At 28.4% G+C, this 18827-nt stretch overlaps 1 protein-coding gene across 6 annotated transcripts in view; it reads left to right on the forward strand.

Annotated features, from left to right (window-relative positions):
• Nucleotides 1-2793: 2793 nt before the first annotated feature.
• Nhe2 (Na[+]/H[+] hydrogen exchanger 2) overlaps nucleotides 2794-18827 on the forward strand; it is an 85381-nt gene continuing 69347 nt past the window's right edge. For all 6 annotated transcript variants that reach the window (XM_088050429.1, XM_088050430.1, XM_088050431.1 and 3 more), the window contains exon 1: nucleotides 2794-3240. In XM_088050429.1, the coding sequence (XP_087906555.1) occupies nucleotides 2886-3240 (355 nt within the window). In that variant the 5' untranslated portion in view covers nucleotides 2794-2885. The remainder of the gene's footprint in view (nucleotides 3241-18827) is intronic.

Here is an 18827-nt window from a genome sequence, read left to right on the forward strand (position 1 = left end):
ACGACGATTTCTCGCTGATTTTCGTTGTTTTCTGGCTTGAATTCGCAAAGAAGAGCTCGAAATCTACAAAACCACCAATTTTTATCAAGATTCAACGGCTGAATTGCAAGAAAACAGCAGAAATCTGTACGAAAACATCAAAATTCTTAGAGAAATCCGCTTATTTCAATGCAAAACGACAATTTTTCGCTGATTTTCGCCGTTTTCTGGCTTGAATTCGCAAAGAAGAGCTCGAAATCTACAAAACCACAAATTTTTATCAAGATTCAACGGCTGAATTGCAAGAAAACAGCAGAAATCTGCCCGAAATAATCAAAATTCTTAGAGAAATCCGCTTACTTCGATGCAAAACGACGATTTCTCGCTGATTTTCGCTGTTTTCTGGCTTGAATTCGCAAAGAAGAGCACGAAATCAACAAAACCATCAATTTTTATCAAGATTCATCGGCTGAATTGCAAGAAAACAGCAGAAATCTGCACGAAATCATCAAAATTCTTAGAGAAATCCGCTTATTTCGATGCAAAACGACGAATTCTCGCTGATTCTCGCCGTTTTCTGGCTTAAATTCGCAAAGGAGAACTCGAAATCTACAAAACCACCAATTTTTATCAAGATTCAACGGTTGAATTGCAAGAAAACAGCAGAAATCTGTACGAAAACATCAAAATTCTTAGAGAAATCCGCTTATTTCAATGCAAAACGACAATTTTTCGCTGATTTTCGCCGTTTTCTGGCTTGAATTCGCAAAGAAGAGCTCGAAATCTACAAAACCACAAATTTTTATCAAGATTCAACGGCTGAATTGCAAGAAAACAGAAGAAATCTGCCCGAAATAATCAAAATTCTTAGAGAAATCCGCTTACTTCGATGCAAAACGACGATTTCTCGCTGATTTTCGCTGTTTTCTGGCTTGAATTCGCAAAGAAGAGCACGAAATCTACAAAACCATCAATTTTTATCAAGATTCATCGGCTGAATTGCAAGAAAACAGCAGAAATCTGCACGAAATCATCAAAATTCTTAGAGAAATTCGCTTAGTTCGATGCAAAACGACGAATTCTCGCTGATTCTCGCCGTTTTCTGGCTTAAATTCGCAAAGGAGAACTCGAAATCTACAAAACCACCAATTTTTATCAAGATTCAACGGTTGAATTGCAAGAAAACAGCAGGAATCTGACCGAAATCATCAAAATTCTGAGAGAAATCTGCTTATTTCGATGCAAAACGACGATTTTTCGATAATTTTCGCTGTTTTCTGGTTTAAATCCGCAAAGAAGAGCACGAAATCTACAAAACCACCAATTTTTATCAAGATTCAACGGCTGAATTGCAAGAAAACAGCAGAATTCTGCACGAAATCATCAAAATTCTTAGAGAAATCCGCTTATTTCGATGCAAAACGACAATTTCTCGCTGATTTTCGCCGTTTTCTGGCTTGAATTCGCAAAGAAGAGCACGAAATCTACAAAACCATCAATTTTTATCAAGATTCATTGGCTGAATTGCAAGAAAACAGCAGAAATCTGCACAAAATCATCAAAATTCTTAGAGAAATCCGCTTATTTCGATGCAAAACGACGATTTCTCGCAGATTTTCGCTGTTTTCTGGCTTAAATCCACAAAGAAGAGCTTGAAATCTACAAAACCACCAATTTTTATCAAGATTCATCGGCTAAGTTGCAAGAAAACAGCAGAAATCTGCACGAAATCATCAAAATTCTTAGAGAAATTCGCTTATTTCGATGCAAAATTGCTCTCGAGCATTTGTGCAATCTTTCTTTGAATTTTGTTGATTTTTGTGTTTTGAGACTAATTGAATTTTTTATAAATTTCCTAAGGAAGTTTCTTTAGATTCCTCGTACTCTCAATAAACTCTGTCTAGACATAACATTATCTATAGAGTCTTTACCTATAATTACTTATTTCCGATTCGATTCTGTTTAAAAAAAATTTGTATCTCCTAAAGATTCTGCATAAGGTTTCATCTGATTTTCTAAATTTTAATTGTAATTGTAATTCTACATAATTACTCACTCAACTTCCAGAGTGAATCGATATTAATTTTTTATAATATAAAACCAATTTAAGCTTTGATTTGAGTGTTTTGTGAGGACTTTTTTTGCAATATTTTATTCGGGGACAGATAGTTAACATAACATAATTGTATGTTTGGTTGCTTAACCCCTCAAATCATTTTAAACTTTTAAGTATTTTGACCACTTTACCAAAACAAACTTTATACCCATACTTCTGTTTATATTTAGAAAAAATAAATAAAATTATTTATATGTTATTTTCGTACATAATTAATTAATTAATAACGCTAAATTTTACCTATTCGTAACGCAAACATGATAACGTTATTTGTTTAGAGTGCAAACTTCTACGAATATTTGAGACGTGTTTTATTGCACAAAAATGTATTAATAAATTCAGCGAACAACTTAAAATGTACGGTTGTGAAGTTTCAGGTTATTTTCCATTCGATCATTTTTAATATAAAATTCGGATGTATCGATCTGTTATATCCATAAGAACCTACAACTGAATCCAACCGCAATATCCTTATCTGGCGATAACCCCTGATTGAATCCCCTTTAGATAAATCGATGAGAAAATCAGCAATCCCCCAATAATTGCTTTTCCTCTTAAAGACTGATTCACTCATCTGTTTACTCCATTCAGATCCACTAAATCATTAAAACCCCTTATAAGTGTCATGAAATCCAAACAAAACATCGAGCGGCTTTCCACCCGTTATGCGCAACTCCAAGCGCCGCGACGCTGACATCAGCTGGGGTTTGACGCCCAGTCTCGGCAGGTGCACGGTGCCTGCAGCCGGCTGCCTCCATGGCAGTCCTCGCGCGATCCTAAAACATATGTGATGTATTCACTTCAACACGGCGTAAACCTGTCTCGTCGGGCTTGTAAGGTCGGTTTGATTCTGCTATGGATGTCCATGGCTGTTGCCAAACCACCCGACCATGCCTCCGACACTGTTATGCACCCTCCTGTCAACCGCGACGTCAACCCTCGCGACAACACTCTTTACATGGGGACGGTGGTGAATCCCAAAAAAGCGACGTCGGCGACGACGACGACGTCGACGACGGAAGCCACTTTGACCACGACTGAAAAAACAGTTGAAAGATATCCAGTGCTGTCGGTCTCTTTTCATAGAATCGAAACGCCATTCATCATAGGATTGTGGATATTCTGTGCCAGCTTGGCGAAAATTGGTGAGTGGAGGATGAAATTTTTATTACAAAATAGGTGAAGGCAGTCAGGCAAGTAATTGAAAATCGAACTTTCTTCAGGAATATCGTTTTTCGCTTAGTTTCCTACTATCCAATCAAAAGCGTTAGAATTATTTGTAAAATTATTGTCTGAAACCGATACACAAGGTGTTTATAAATGTTTCTAGCATCAAGGGTGGCTATGAAATGTCAAAGAAATTTGCCGCTCGTTACTAATATGGGTTCAGATTTTTCAACTGACATTTGTAGTTAACCTCAATCATTGAACAAAGTTAGTTTTAAAAACAAACTGTTCAAGTTGTGGTTTGAAGCCTGAAAATCTAAAATTTTGACACAAAACCGTAACTGAAAAGTCGTAGACGTAAAGTGACAGTTGAAATAATTGTGAACACTATGAGAACAATGCGGCAAAATAGCGCATGACAGAAATTCCAAAGCCCCCCCTTGATGCTAGAAACATTTATAAACACCTTGTATTTCATCTATAAGTTATTTAATTTTTGAAAAGAAACTATAATACATAAATATGTACATTAAATAAAGGAAATAATATAATATATATTTATATCTATTCAAAATTTCACTTATTTTGAAAAATATAGAAATGCCTGAAAATTAAGAATATAAAATTTTTATTCTAAACCACTTAACAAAGATATGAACTTGTTTCATTTTAATTACAAAATTAACGCAAAATCGACTTTTTCTTATTTAACATAGAATAGTAACCGTCACAAAAATATAGGTCAATTAAATAGTATATTATGTAACAAGTTTTATAAACGTCCTTTTAGTCACGAGTACATTTAGGCACGAGCGCATCGAGTAATTTATAAACGAGTTACATACTATATTTTTTCTACGACCTCAAATTGCTACTATACTAAATATTGAAACTAAAATATGAAACACCAACTTTATTATGCGACGTGTTTAAAATGATGGCAATTTAAAACGGTAAGATGTGAAAATTTGGAATAAAATTATTAATTTATATGTCTCAAATATTTGCGATATTTATCCGTTTGAATTTGGATTTTACTTTTTATTCTTCTCACAGTTTTTAGACGATACTTCGTTAGTCTCTTCATTATTTGAAATTTATTAAATTTATCTTTGACAGCGGAGAGATGCAAATCTAAATGTTTATAAATGTTTCTAGCATCAAGGGTGGCTATGAAATGTCAAATAAATTTGCCGCTCGTTACTAATATGGGTTTAGATTTTTCAATTGACATTTGTAGTTAACCTCAATCATTGAACAAACTTAGTCTTCAAAACAAACTGTTCAAGTCGTGGTACTTGAAGCCTGAAAATCTAAAATTTTGACACAAAACCGAAGACGTAAAGTGACATTTGAAATAATTGTGAACATAGTTATATTCGCTATGAAAACAAAGCGGCGCATGACAGAAATTCGAAAGCCCCCCTTGATGTTAGAAACATTTATAATCACCTTGTACATCGACAGTTATGAGCCATAATAGCCTCCAACTCTTTAAATTTCGAATCTACGAAATGGGCGACACATTTAAGGCTGTTATGGTTCATGACTTAATCCATTAACGCCCCCTACTAGAAATAACAATTTTTTTTTCATAAATTTTATATTTGAAGTTTAGTTTAAATACATTACATATTAACAAAACAGGTATTCTAAAAAATCACAGTGTGTTATTAATCTCTTTTCAAATATGCAATTTAAGAGCAAATTGCGAGTTATTGATGACTATTTATTTCAAATCGTGCGTAATAGTCGTAACCTTTGATCCAAAAATAATTGTTTCGGCATATTTTCACACTTGGTTCCTTATGCTTCTAAGAAATATTCAATTATCTAGACTTTAGCCCCACTTAGTATAAGAAACTTTCAAAAAAAATTAACAATGTTTTTACAAAAAAAAGGTATTACGTTATTAGATATAAAGGATATTAAAATTAACCGAAATTTAGCAACTTCTATGACTATTTAACTTTAAAAAAAACTCCCACAAATTTCGTTCTTGTGACACCAAAAATGTCGAAATTAAAGCGCGTTCAAGTTTTTTTTGTATTTTTTTTAGCTGCTCGAAATAAAAATTTCTACAAATTCTCCTTTTCGCTCTAAATTTTTCTAATTCGACACTCTTAATAAGACAGTCGAGAGTGATAATTTCCACAAATGTAGTTAAAATCGCATAAAAAGTAAAAAAAATACAAAATCTTAAAAAAAAATTGGCATATTTTTGGTCTTACAACAAAAATTTCTAAAAATTCGACATTTTGATCTAAATTTTTGTAAATAAGTGTTATTACTAAAACAAACAAAAGAAACAACATGCATAAATTTCGTTTCTGTCGCACTAAAAATACCGAAATTACAGTGTTGAAGAAAATTGACATTTTCACAGTTGTCCAAATAAAAAGTTCTAAATATTCCCTGTTTTGATCTAAATTTTTCTAAATCGGTACTTTTAATAAAACAGTCAAGACCTATAAACTGCACAAATTTGGTTATAATGGCATTAAAAATGAAGAACTTAAAGGTCATTAAAAATTTTTGGTGAAAAAACAAAAATTTTTTTTGACTTCTCGAAATCAAAATTTCTAAAAATTTTCTTTTTTGGTCTAAATTTTTCTAATTCGACATTGTTAATAAGACAGTTGAGAGTGATAATTTCCACAAATGTTGTTAAAATCGCATAAAAAATAAAGAAACTACAAAATTTTAAACAAAAGTGGTGAAATTTTTTTAGTTTTACAACAAAAATTTCTAAAAATTCGACTTTTTGATCTAAATTTTTGCAAATTAGTGATATTGCTAAAACAAACAAATGAAACAACATGCGTAAATTTCGTTTCTGTCGTATTGAAAATACCGAAATTACAGTGTTGAAGAAAATTGACATTTTCACAGATGTCCAAATAAAAAGTTCTAAATATTCCCTGTTTCGATCTAAATTTTTCTAAATCGGTACTCTTAATAAGACAGTCAAGACCTATAAACTGCACAAATTTGGTTATAATGGCATTAAAAATGAAGAACTTACAGGTCATTAAAAATTTTTGGTCAAAAAACAAAAAATTTTTTGACTTCTCGAAATCAAAATTTCTAAAAATTCTCTTTTTCGGTCTAAATTTTTTTAATTCGACACTCTTAAGACAGTCGAGAGTGATAATTTCCACAAATGTTGTTAAAATCGCATAAAAAATAAAGAAACTACGAAATTTAAAAAAAAAAGTGATGGAATTTTTTTGGTCTTACAACAAAAATTTCTAAAAATTTGACTTTTTGATCTAAATTTTTGCAAATTAGTGATATTACTAAAACAAACAAAAGAATCAACAATAAATTTCGTTCCTGTCGCACTAAAAATAACGAAATTACAGTGTTAAAAAAGAGACATTTTTCCCGTTGTCCAAATAAAAATTTCTAAATATTCTCCTTTTTGGTCTAAATTTTTCTAAACCGGTACTTGAAAAAAATTGTAATATGGCTGTCCTATATATAGGACACAGGGCGGTAATGGGTTAATTTCTTACTATCCGATCAAGAGCGTTAGAATTATTTGTCAAATTATTGTCTGAAACCGATGTACATCGACAGTTATGAGCCATAATAGCCTTTAAATTTCGAATCTACGAAATGGGCGACACTTTTAAGGCGGTGTTCACGTAAAAAAATGTGTTTTAGTTCTGTGTTCGCGTAAAAAAATTAATTTACGAAGTCTTCCTGACTGATAATTTAACCCTTTAACTGTTGTAAACGTAAATGCAAATGATAAAAACTTGAAATTTTGGGGACAAAAGTAAGCGGATTAAACGACGCTCAAAAAAATGGATTCGTATTTGCCGGAAGTGACAGTCAACTTGCTTATTTTAAATAGAACACCCTATATTTTATTGCAGTTTTGAATTCTATATGCAAATTAGAGATCACTTTCTAAAGTCCAGCTCATTGCTATCAGTCCACTCTCTAGTGTAAATTTTCAAAAATTTTTGGGTGTAAATCTGGAGTTCAATTCCTTAGGGATAAAATTTGAGGTTAACACGTTGTCAAAGTTAAGTGTATTAATCAATAATTAATTAAAAATTTGTTGCAAAAGAATGATTTTAATAGAAATTTAATAAGTTTTTTCAACCTTATGTAAACGCTTTTACTGCCAATTGTTATTATATTTTTAAGTTAAGATATTTTTAACACATTTATATTGAAAAATAAATAAATTAGGGGTTGATTTCACAAACCCTCCCGATTAGCTAAAAAATGCATATTTAAGACGTCGCGACGCCAAAACTATCAGTGATAAAAAACGAATTTTTGCGTCGGTTTCTAGAGCTTTGTCTACTATGAGCGTATGCAAATTTTCAAAATTTTATCTTTAAAATTAAAGATGATTTTAGGGGTGGACACAAGTGTTGCCGGACCCTGTATATGGGGTGTTCCATTTTAAATAAACAAGTTGTCTACTACTTTCGGCAAATATGTGAATATTGTCATTTTATTTCTTTTATTCGCTTATTTTTGCTCCCAAAATTTCAAATTCTCATATTTTGTAGTTTATGAGAAAAATGTCCAAACGTATATACAGGGTGGTTTTTAAAAAACGGCAGGCGTTGTAGAATTTTTATTTATGAACCGATTTCAAAAATTTAAAAAACAATTTGAATGGTTTTTAATTTACTATAAACTGATGATTTTAGAATTTTTTTAGATGTTTTAGTATCTTTTGGGCGATATTCAAATTTCTTATTTTAAATTGGCACCCAGAGTTTTTTTTCATAATTCGGAAGATATTAATTTTCTTGATTCAGAAATGTGTAGTATGTTTGACTTTTAGAAAAAATATTTTTAAAAAAATTATTAAAAATATATACCGTGCTATACCTAAATAGTATCATTTCTGAAATATCTCAATTTTTCAAAAAAAAATAATTAAATTTGCATTACAAAAAAATTTATTTCCACAAACATTTTTGAAATTTTTTTTATTTCTATTAGACCACCAAATTTGTTTATAAAAATTCCACATAAAACTGAATTGTCACCATTCCAAAGCATGCTTGAAAAAATTGGAAACAAGAGTAAAAACACTTTTTTTTTTCGTATTTTTAGAAGGCAATAGGTGTCCAATACAAAAAGTTAATGCAAAATTTCATTGTACGTTTGTATTTTGCTTATTTTTTTTTACTTATTTCGGAAAAAAAGTCACATCTACTGTGCAATTCTTTTAAAAAAATCAAGATATCTCTGAAATGGTTCAATTTATGTATAGCACATTTTACAAAAAGTCACCCTTAATTTGGATCTAAAATCAGAAAACGCAATAATATAAGGGGTGTTCGATTTTAAATAAGCAAAATGACTACAACTTCCGGCATAACCGGAAGTGTCACGAATATGTGAATATTGTCATTCAATTTGTTTTATTCGCTTATTTTTGTTCCCAAAATTTCAAATTCTCATCTTTTGTAGTTTTTGAGAAAAATGTAAAAACGTATATACAGGTGTCCCAGAACTCATGACCCCGAGAGCAAGGGAGGGTGCCGACAGCAATACAGATGGCAAATTTCTAAACAAAAATTAATTAAAATTAATAGTATTCGAGAAAAAATAAAAAATTAAGTACTAATTTTCAAAAAATTAGAGCATTGGCAAGTATTTTTTTGAAATTTTTATTTTAAGGATCGATAAAAAATACAAAATGTATTTTATCACTCTGCAAATCTGTAATTTATGAAGCTACAGGAGCAAAATTTCTGGACAGCATTTCCCTTATTCACAGTACTGTTTGTAAATTTTTTTTTAATTTTAGACTATTGACAAATTTTTTTTTATAATTTTATTTTAAAAATCCATGAAAAATTACAAAATTTGACTTATTACTCTGTAAAGTAATATTTATTATTTACGAAGCTGCAGAAACAAAATTGTTGGATTTAACTCCGTTTACCTTCAGTACTATAAGTACCAATTTCCAAAAAATTAGACCACTGGCAAGTATTTTTTTGAAATTCTAAAAAAAATTTAGAAAATTTGTCTCAACACTCTAAAAAAAAGAACTGTTATTTACGCAGCTAAGAATACAGAATTGCTGGTCATCACTCCTCATTTATTCAGTACCATTAGTACTAATTTTCAAAAAATTAGAGCATTGGCAAGTATTTTTTTGAAATTTTTATTGTAAGGATCGACAAAAAATACAAAATGTATTTCATAACTCTGCAAATCTGTTATTTATGAAGCTACAGGAGCAAAATTTCTGGACAACATCTCCCTTAGTACTTCCCTTAGTACAGTACTGTTTGTAATTTTTTTTTAATTTTAGACTATTGACAATTTTTTTTTATAATTTTATTTTAAAAATCCATAAAAAATTACAAAATTTGACTTATTACTCTGTAAAACTATTATTTACGAAGCTGCAAAAACAAAATTGTTGGATTTAACTCCTTTTACCTTCAGTACTATAAGTACCAATTTCCAAAAAATTAGACCACTGGCAAGTATTTTTTTGAAATTCTAAAAAAAATTTAGAAAATTTGTCTCAACACTCTAAAAAAAAGAACTGTTATTTACGCAGCTAAGAATACAGAATTGCTGGTCATCACTCCTCATATATTCAGCACCATAAGTACTAATTTTCAAAAAATTAGAGCATTGGCAAGTATTTTTTTGAAATTTTTATTGTAAGGATCGATAAAAAATACAAAATGTATTTCATCACTCTGCAAATCTGTTATTTATGAAGCTACAGAGAATTTCTGGACAACATTTCCCTTATTCACAGTACTGTTTGTAGTTTTTTTTTTAATTTTAGACTATTGACAAATTTTTTTTTATAATTTTATTTTAAAAATCCATGAAAAATTACAAAATTTGACTTATTACTCTGTAAAACTATTATTTAGGAAGCTGCAGAAACAAAATTGTTGGATTTAACTCCTTTTACCTTCAGTACTATAAGTACCAATTTCCAAAAAATTAGACCACTAGCAAGTATTTTTTTGAAATTCTAAAAAAAATTTAGAAAATTTGTCTCAACACTCTAAAAAAAGAACTGTTATTTACGTAGCTAAGAATACAGAATTGCTGGTCATCACTCCTCATATATTCAGTACCATAAGTACTAATTTTCAAAAAATTAGAGCATTGGCAAGTATTTTTTTGAAATTTTTATTGTAAGGATCGATAAAAAATACAAAATGTATTTCATCACTCTGCAAATCTGTTATTTACGAAGCTACAGGGGCAAAATTTCTGGACAGCATTTTCCTTATTCACAGTACTGTTTGTAATTTTTTTTTTAATTTTAGACTATTGACAATTTTTTTTTTATAATTTTATTTTAAAAATCCATAAAAAATTACAAAATTAAACTTATTACTCTGTAAAACTATTATTTACGAAGCTGCAGAAACAAAATTGTTGGATTTAACTCCTTTTACCTTCAGTACTATAAGTACCAATTTCCAAAAAATTAGACCACTGGCAAGTATTTTTTTGAAATTCTAAAAAAAATTTAGAAAATTTGTCTCAACACTCTAAAAAAAGAACTGTTATTTACGCAGCTAAGAATACAGAATTGCTGGTCATCACTCCTCATATATTCAGTACTATAAGTACTAATTTTCAAAAAATTAGAGCATTGGCAAGTATTTTTTTGAAATTTTTATTGTAAGGATCGATAAAAAATACAAAATGTATTTCATCACTCTGCAAATCTGTTATTTATGAAGTTACAGGAGCAAAATTTCTGGACAGCATTTCCTTTATTCACAGTACTGTTTGTAATTTTTTTTTTAATTTTAGACTATTGACAAATTTTTTTTTATAATTTTATTTTAAAAATCCATGAAAAATTACAAAATTTGACTTATTACTCTGTAAAACTATTATTTACGAAGCTGCAGAAACAAAATTGTTGGATTTAACTCCTTTTACCTTCAGTACTATAAGTACCAATTTCCAAAAAATTAGACCACTGGCAAGTATTTTTTTGAAATTCTAAAAAAAATTTAGAAAATTTGTCTCAACACTCTAAAAAAAGAACTGTTATTTACGCAGCTAAGAATACAGAATTGCTGGTCATCACTCCTCATATATTCAGCACCATAAGTACAAATTTTCAAAAAATTTGAGCATTGGCAAGTATTTTTTTGAAATTTTTATTGTAAGGATCGATAAAAAATACAAAATGTATTTCATCACTCTGCAAATCTGTTATTTATGAAGCTACAGGAGCAAAATTTCTGGACAACATCTCCCTTAGTACTTCCCTTAGTACAGTACTGTTTGTAATTTTTTTTTAATTTTAGACTATTGACAATTTTTTTTTATAATTTTATTTTAAAAATCCATAAAAAATTACAAAATTTGACTTATTACTCTGTAAAACTATTATTTACGAAGCTGCAAAAACAAAATTGTTGGATTTAACTCCTTTTACCTTCAGTACTATAAGTACCAATTTCCAAAAAATTAGACCACTGGCAAGTATTTTTTTGAAATTCTAAAAAAAATTTAGAAAATTTGTCTCAACACTCTAAAAAAAAGAACTGTTATTTACGCAGCTAAGAATACAGAATTGCTGGTCATCACTCCTCATATATTCAGTACCATTAGTACTAATTTTCAAAAAATTAGAGCATTGGCAAGTATTTTTTTGAAATTTTTATTTTAAGGATCGATAAAAAATACAAAATGTATTTCATCACTCTGCAAATCTGTTATTTATGAAGTTACAGGAGCAAAATTTCTGGACAGCATTTCCTTTATTCACAGTCCTGTTTGTAATTTTTTTTTAATTTTAGACTATTGACAAATTTTTTTTTATAATTTTATTTTAAAAATCCATAAAAAATTACAAAATTTGACTTATTACTCTGTAAAACTATTATTTACGAAGCTGCAGAAACAAAATTGTTGGATTTAACTCCTTTTACCTTCAGTACTATAAGTACCAATTTCCAAAAAATTAGACCACTGGCAAGTATTTTTTTGAAATTCTAAAAAAAATTTAGAAAATTTGTCTCAACACTCTAAAAAAAAGAACTGTTATTTACTCAGCTAAGAATACAGAATTGCTGGTCATCACTCCTCATATATTCAGTACCATAAGTACTAATTTTCAAAAAATTAGAGCATTGGCAAGTATTTTTTTGAAATTTTTATTTTAAGGATCGATAAAAAATACAAAATATATTTCATCACTCTGCAAATCTGTTATTTATGAAGCTACAGGGGCAAAATTTCTGGACAGCATTTCCTTTATTCACAGTCCTGTTTGTAATTTTTTTTTTAATTTTAGACTATTGAGAAGAATTTTTTAAAATGTTATTTTGAAAATCCATAAAAAAATACACAATTTGACTTATTACTCTGTAAAACTGTTATTTACGAAGCTGCAGGAACAAAATTGTTGGATTTAACTCCTTTTACCTTCAGTACTATAAGTACCAATTTCCAAAAAATTAGACCACTGGCAAGTATTTTTTTGAAATTCTAAAAAAAATTTAGAAAATTTGTCTCAACACTCTAAAAAAAAGAACTGTTATTTACTCAGCTAAGAATACAGAATTGCTGGTCATCACTCCTCATATATTCAGTACCATAAGTACTAATTTTCAAAAAATTAGAGCATTGGCAAGTATTTTTTTGAAATTTTTATTTTAAGGATCGATAAAAAATACAAAATATATTTCATCACTCTGCAAATCTGTTATTTATGAAGCTACAGGGGCAAAATTTCTGGACAGCATTTCCTTTATTCACAGTCCTGTTTGTAATTTTTTTTTTAATTTTAGACTATTGAGAAGAATTTTTTAAAATGTTATTTTGAAAATCCATAAAAAAATACACAATTTGACTTATTACTCTGTAAAACTGTTATTTACGAAGCTGCAGGAACAAAATTGTTGGATTTAACTCCTTTTACCTTCAGTACTATAAGTACCAATTTCCAAAAAATTAGACCACTGGCAAGTATTTTTTTGAAATTCTAAAAAAAATTTAGAAAATTTGTCTCAACACTCTAAAAAAAAGAACTGTTATTTACTCAGCTAAGAATACAGAATTGCTGGTCATCACTCCTCATATATTCAGCACCATAAGTACTAATTTTCAAAAAATTAGAGCATTGGCAAGTATTTTTTTGAAATTTTTATTTTAAGGATCGATAAAAAATACAAAATATATTTCATCACTCTGCAAATCTGTTATTTATGAAGCTACAGGGGCAAAATTTCTGGACAGCATTTCCTTTATTCACAGTCCTGTTTGTAATTTTTTTTTTAATTTTAGACTATTGAGAAGAATTTTTTAAAATGTTATTTTGAAAATCCATAAAAAAATACACAATTTGACTTATTACTCTGTAAAACTGTTATTTACGAAGCTGCAGGAACAAAATTGTTGGATTTAACTCCTTTTACCTTCAGTACTATAAGTACCAATTTCCAAAAAATTAGACCACTGGCAAGTATTTTTTTGAAATTCTAAAAAAAATTTAGAAAATTTGTCTCAACACTCTAAAAAAAGAACTGTTATTTACGCAGCTAAGAATACAGAATTGCTGGTCATCACTCCTCATATATTCAGTACCATAAGTACTAATTTTCAAAAAATTAGAGCATTGGCAAGTATTTTTTTGAAATTTTTATTGTAAGGATCGATAAAAAATACAAAATGTATTTCATCACTCTGCAAATCTGTTATTTACGAAGCTACAGGGGCAAAATTTCTGGACAGCATTTTCCTTATTCACAGTACTGTTTGTAATTTTTTTTTTAATTTTAGACTATTGACAATTTTTTTTTTATAATTTTATTTTAAAAATCCATAAAAAATTACAAAATTAAACTTATTACTCTGTAAAACTATTATTTACGAAGCTGCAGAAACAAAATTGTTGGATTTAACTCCTTTTACCTTCAGTACTATAAGTACCAATTTCCAAAAAATTAGACCACTGGCAAGTATTTTTTTGAAATTCTAAAAAAAATTTAGAAAATTTGTCTCAACACTCTAAAAAAAGAACTGTTATTTACGCAGCTAAGAATACAGAATTGCTGGTCATCACTCCTCATATATTCAGCACCATAAGTACAAATTTTCAAAAAATTAGAGCATTGGCAAGTATTTTTTTGAAATTTTTATTGTAAGGATCGATAAAAAATACAAAATGTATTTCATCACTCTGCAAATCTGTTATTTATGAAGTTACAGGAGCAAAATTTCTGGACAGCATTTCCTTTATTCACAGTACTGTTTGTAATTTTTTTTTTAATTTTAGACTATTGACAAATTTTTTTTTATAATTTTATTTTAAAAATCCATGAAAAATTACAAAATTTGACTTATTACTCTGTAAAACTATTATTTACGAAGCTGCAGAAACAAAATTGTTGGATTTAACTCCTTTTACCTTCAGTACTATAAGTACCAATTTCCAAAAAATTAGACCACTGGCAAGTATTTTTTTGAAATTCTAAAAAAAATTTAGAAAATTTGTCTCAACACTCTAAAAAAAGAACTGTTATTTACGCAGCTAAGAATACAGAATTGCTGGTCATCACTCCTCATATATTCAGCACCATAAGTACAAATTTTCAAAAAATTTGAGCATTGGCAAGTATTTTTTTGAAATTTTTATTGTAAGGATCGATAAAAAATACAAAATGTATTTCATCACTCTGCAAATCTGTTATTTATGAAGCTACAGGAGCAAAATTTCTGGACAACATCTCCCTTAGTACTTCCCTTAGTACAGTACTGTTTGTAATTTTTTTTTAATTTTAGACTATTGACAATTTTTTTTTATAATTTTATTTTAAAAATCCATAAAAAATTACAAAATTTGACTTATTACTCTGTAAAACTATTATTTACGAAGCTGCAAAAACAAAATTGTTGGATTTAACTCCTTTTACCTTCAGTACTATAAGTACCAATTTCCAAAAAATTAGACCACTGGCAAGTATTTTTTTGAAATTCTAAAAAAAATTTAGAAAATTTGTCTCAACACTCTAAAAAAAAGAACTGTTATTTACGCAGCTAAGAATACAGAATTGCTGGTCATCACTCCTCATATATTCAGTACCATTAGTACTAATTTTCAAAAAATTAGAGCATTGGCAAGTATTTTTTTGAAATTTTTATTTTAAGGATCGATAAAAAATACAAAATGTATTTCATCACTCTGCAAATCTGTTATTTATGAAGTTACAGGAGCAAAATTTCTGGACAGCATTTCCTTTATTCACAGTCCTGTTTGTAATTTTTTTTTAATTTTAGACTATTGACAAATTTTTTTTTATAATTTTATTTTAAAAATCCATAAAAAATTACAAAATTTGACTTATTACTCTGTAAAACTATTATTTACGAAGCTGCAGAAACAAAATTGTTGGATTTAACTCCTTTTACCTTCAGTACTATAAGTACCAATTTCCAAAAAATTAGACCACTGGCAAGTATTTTTTTGAAATTCTAAAAAAAATTTAGAAAATTTGTCTCAACACTCTAAAAAAAAGAACTGTTATTTACTCAGCTAAGAATACAGAATTGCTGGTCATCACTCCTCATATATTCAGTACCATAAGTACTAATTTTCAAAAAATTAGAGCATTGGCAAGTATTTTTTTGAAATTTTTATTTTAAGGATCGATAAAAAATACAAAATATATTTCATCACTCTGCAAATCTGTTATTTATGAAGCTACAGGGGCAAAATTTCTGGACAGCATTTCCTTTATTCACAGTCCTGTTTGTAATTTTTTTTTTAATTTTAGACTATTGAGAAGAATTTTTTAAAATGTTATTTTGAAAATCCATAAAAAAATACACAATTTGACTTATTACTCTGTAAAACTGTTATTTACGAAGCTGCAGGAACAAAATTGTTGGATTTAACTCCTTTTACCTTCAGTACTATAAGTACCAATTTCCAAAAAATTAGACCACTGGCAAGTATTTTTTTGAAATTCTAAAAAAAATTTAGAAAATTTGTCTCAACACTCTAAAAAAAAGAACTGTTATTTACTCAGCTAAGAATACAGAATTGCTGGTCATCACTCCTCATATATTCAGCACCATAAGTACTAATTTTCAAAAAATTAGAGCATTGGCAAGTATTTTTTTGAAATTTTTATTTTAAGGATCGATAAAAAATACAAAATATATTTCATCACTCTGCAAATCTGTTATTTATGAAGCTACAGGGGCAAAATTTCTGGACAGCATTTCCTTTATTCACAGTCCTGTTTGTAATTTTTTTTTTAATTTTAGACTATTGAGAAGAATTTTTTAAAATGTTATTTTGAAAATCCATAAAAAAATACACAATTTGACTTATTACTCTGTAAAACTGTTATTTACGAAGCTGCAGGAACAAAATTGTTGGATTTAACTCCTTTTACCTTCAGTACTATAAGTACCAATTTCCAAAAAATTAGACCACTGGCAAGTATTTTTTTGAAATTCTAAAAAAAATTTAGAAAACTTGTCTCAACACTCTAAAAAAAGAACTGTTATTTACGCAGCTAAGAATACAGAATTGCTGGTCATCACTCCTCATATATTCAGTACCATAAGTACTAATTTTCAAAAAATTAGAGCATTGGCAAGTATTTTTTTGAAATTTTTATTTTAAGGATCGATAAAAAATACAAAATGTATTTCATAACTCTGCAAATCTGTTATTTATGAAGTTACAGGAGCAAAATTTCTGGACAGCATTTCCTTTATTCACAGTCCTGTTTGTAATTTTTTTTTAATTTTAGACTATTGACAAATTTTTTTTTATAATTTTATTTTAAAAATCCATAAAAAATTACAAAATTTGACTTATTACTCTGTAAAACTATTATTTACGAAGCTGCAGAAACAAAATTGTTGGATTTAACTCCTTTTACCTTCAGTACTATAAGTACCAATTTCCAAAAAATTAGACCACTGGCAAGTATTTTTTTGAAATTCTAAAAAAAATTTAGAAAATTTGTCTCAACACTCTAAAAAAAAGAACTGTTATTTACTCAGCTAAGAATACAGAATTGCTGGTCATCACTCCTCATATATTCAGTACCATAAGTACTAATTTTCAAAAAATTAGAGCATTGGCAAGTATTTTTTTGAAATTTTTATTTTAAGGATCGATAAAAAATACAAAATGTATTTCATAACTCTGCAAATCTGTTATTTATGAAGTTACAGGAGCAAAATTTCTGGACAGCATTTCCTTTATTCACAGTCCTGTTTGTAATTTTTTTTTAATTTTAGACTATTGACAAATTTTTTTTTATAATTTTATTTTAAAAATCCATAAAAAATTACAAAATTTGACTTATTACTCTGTAAAACTATTATTTACGAAGCTGCAGAAACAAAATTGTTGGATTTAACTCCTTTTACCTTCAGTACTATAAGTACCAATTTCCAAAAAATTAGACCACTGGCAAGTATTTTTTTGAAATTCTAAAAAAAATTTAGAAAATTTGTCTCAACACTCTAAAAAAAAGAACTGTTATTTACTCAGCTAAGAATACAGAATTGCTGGTCATCACTCCTCATATATTCAGCACCATAAGTACTAATTTTCAAAAAATTAGAGCATTGGCAAGTATTTTTTTGAAATTTTTATTTTAAGGATCGATAAAAAATACAAAATATATTTCATCACTCTGCAAATCTGTTATTTATGAAGCTACAGGGGCAAAATTTCTGGACAGCATTTCCTTTATTCACAGTCCTGTTTGTAATTTTTTTTTTAATTTTAGACTATTGAGAAGAATTTTTTAAAATGTTATTTTGAAAATCCATAAAAAAATACACAATTTGACTTATTACTATGTAAAACTGTTATTTACGAAGCTGCAGGAACAAAATTGTTGGATTTAACTCCTTTTACCTTCAGTACTATAAGTACCAATTTCCAAAAAATTAGACCACTGGCAAGTATTTTTTTGAAATTCTAAAAAAAATTTAGAAAATTTGTCTCAACACTCTAAAAAAAGAACTGTTATTTACGCAGCTAAGAATACAGAATTGCTGGTCATCACTCCTCATATATTCAGTACCATAAGTACTAATTTTCAAAAAATTAGAGCATTGGCAAGTATTTTTTTGAAATTTTTATTGTAAGGATCGATAAAAAATACAAAATGTATTTCATCACTCTGCAAATCTGTTATTTACGAAGCTACAGGGGCAAAATTTCTGGACAGCATTTCCCTTATTCACAGTACTGTTTGTATTTTTTTTTTAATTTTAGACTATTGAGAAGAATTTTTATATATTTTATTTTGAAAATCCATAAAAAATTACAAAATTTGACTTATTACTCTGTAAAACTGTTATTTACAAAGCTGCAGGAACTAAATTGTTGGATTTAACACCTTTTACCTTGAGTACCAACTTCCAAAAAATTAGACCATTGGCAAATATTTTTTTCAAATTTTTATTTTGAAATTCTATAAAAAATTACAAAATGTGTTTCACTCTAAAAAAAAACTGTTATTTACGAAGCTAAGAATACAGAATTGCTAGTCATCAACACAAAAAAGTTAGGATATCTTGCTTTTCTTAGTCAAAT

This window comes from Gnatocerus cornutus, chromosome 2 (assembly GCF_029298725.1).
Source record: "Gnatocerus cornutus isolate USDA-ARS CGAHR chromosome 2, icGnaCorn1.1, whole genome shotgun sequence".
NCBI lineage: Eukaryota > Metazoa > Arthropoda > Insecta > Coleoptera > Tenebrionidae > Gnatocerus > Gnatocerus cornutus.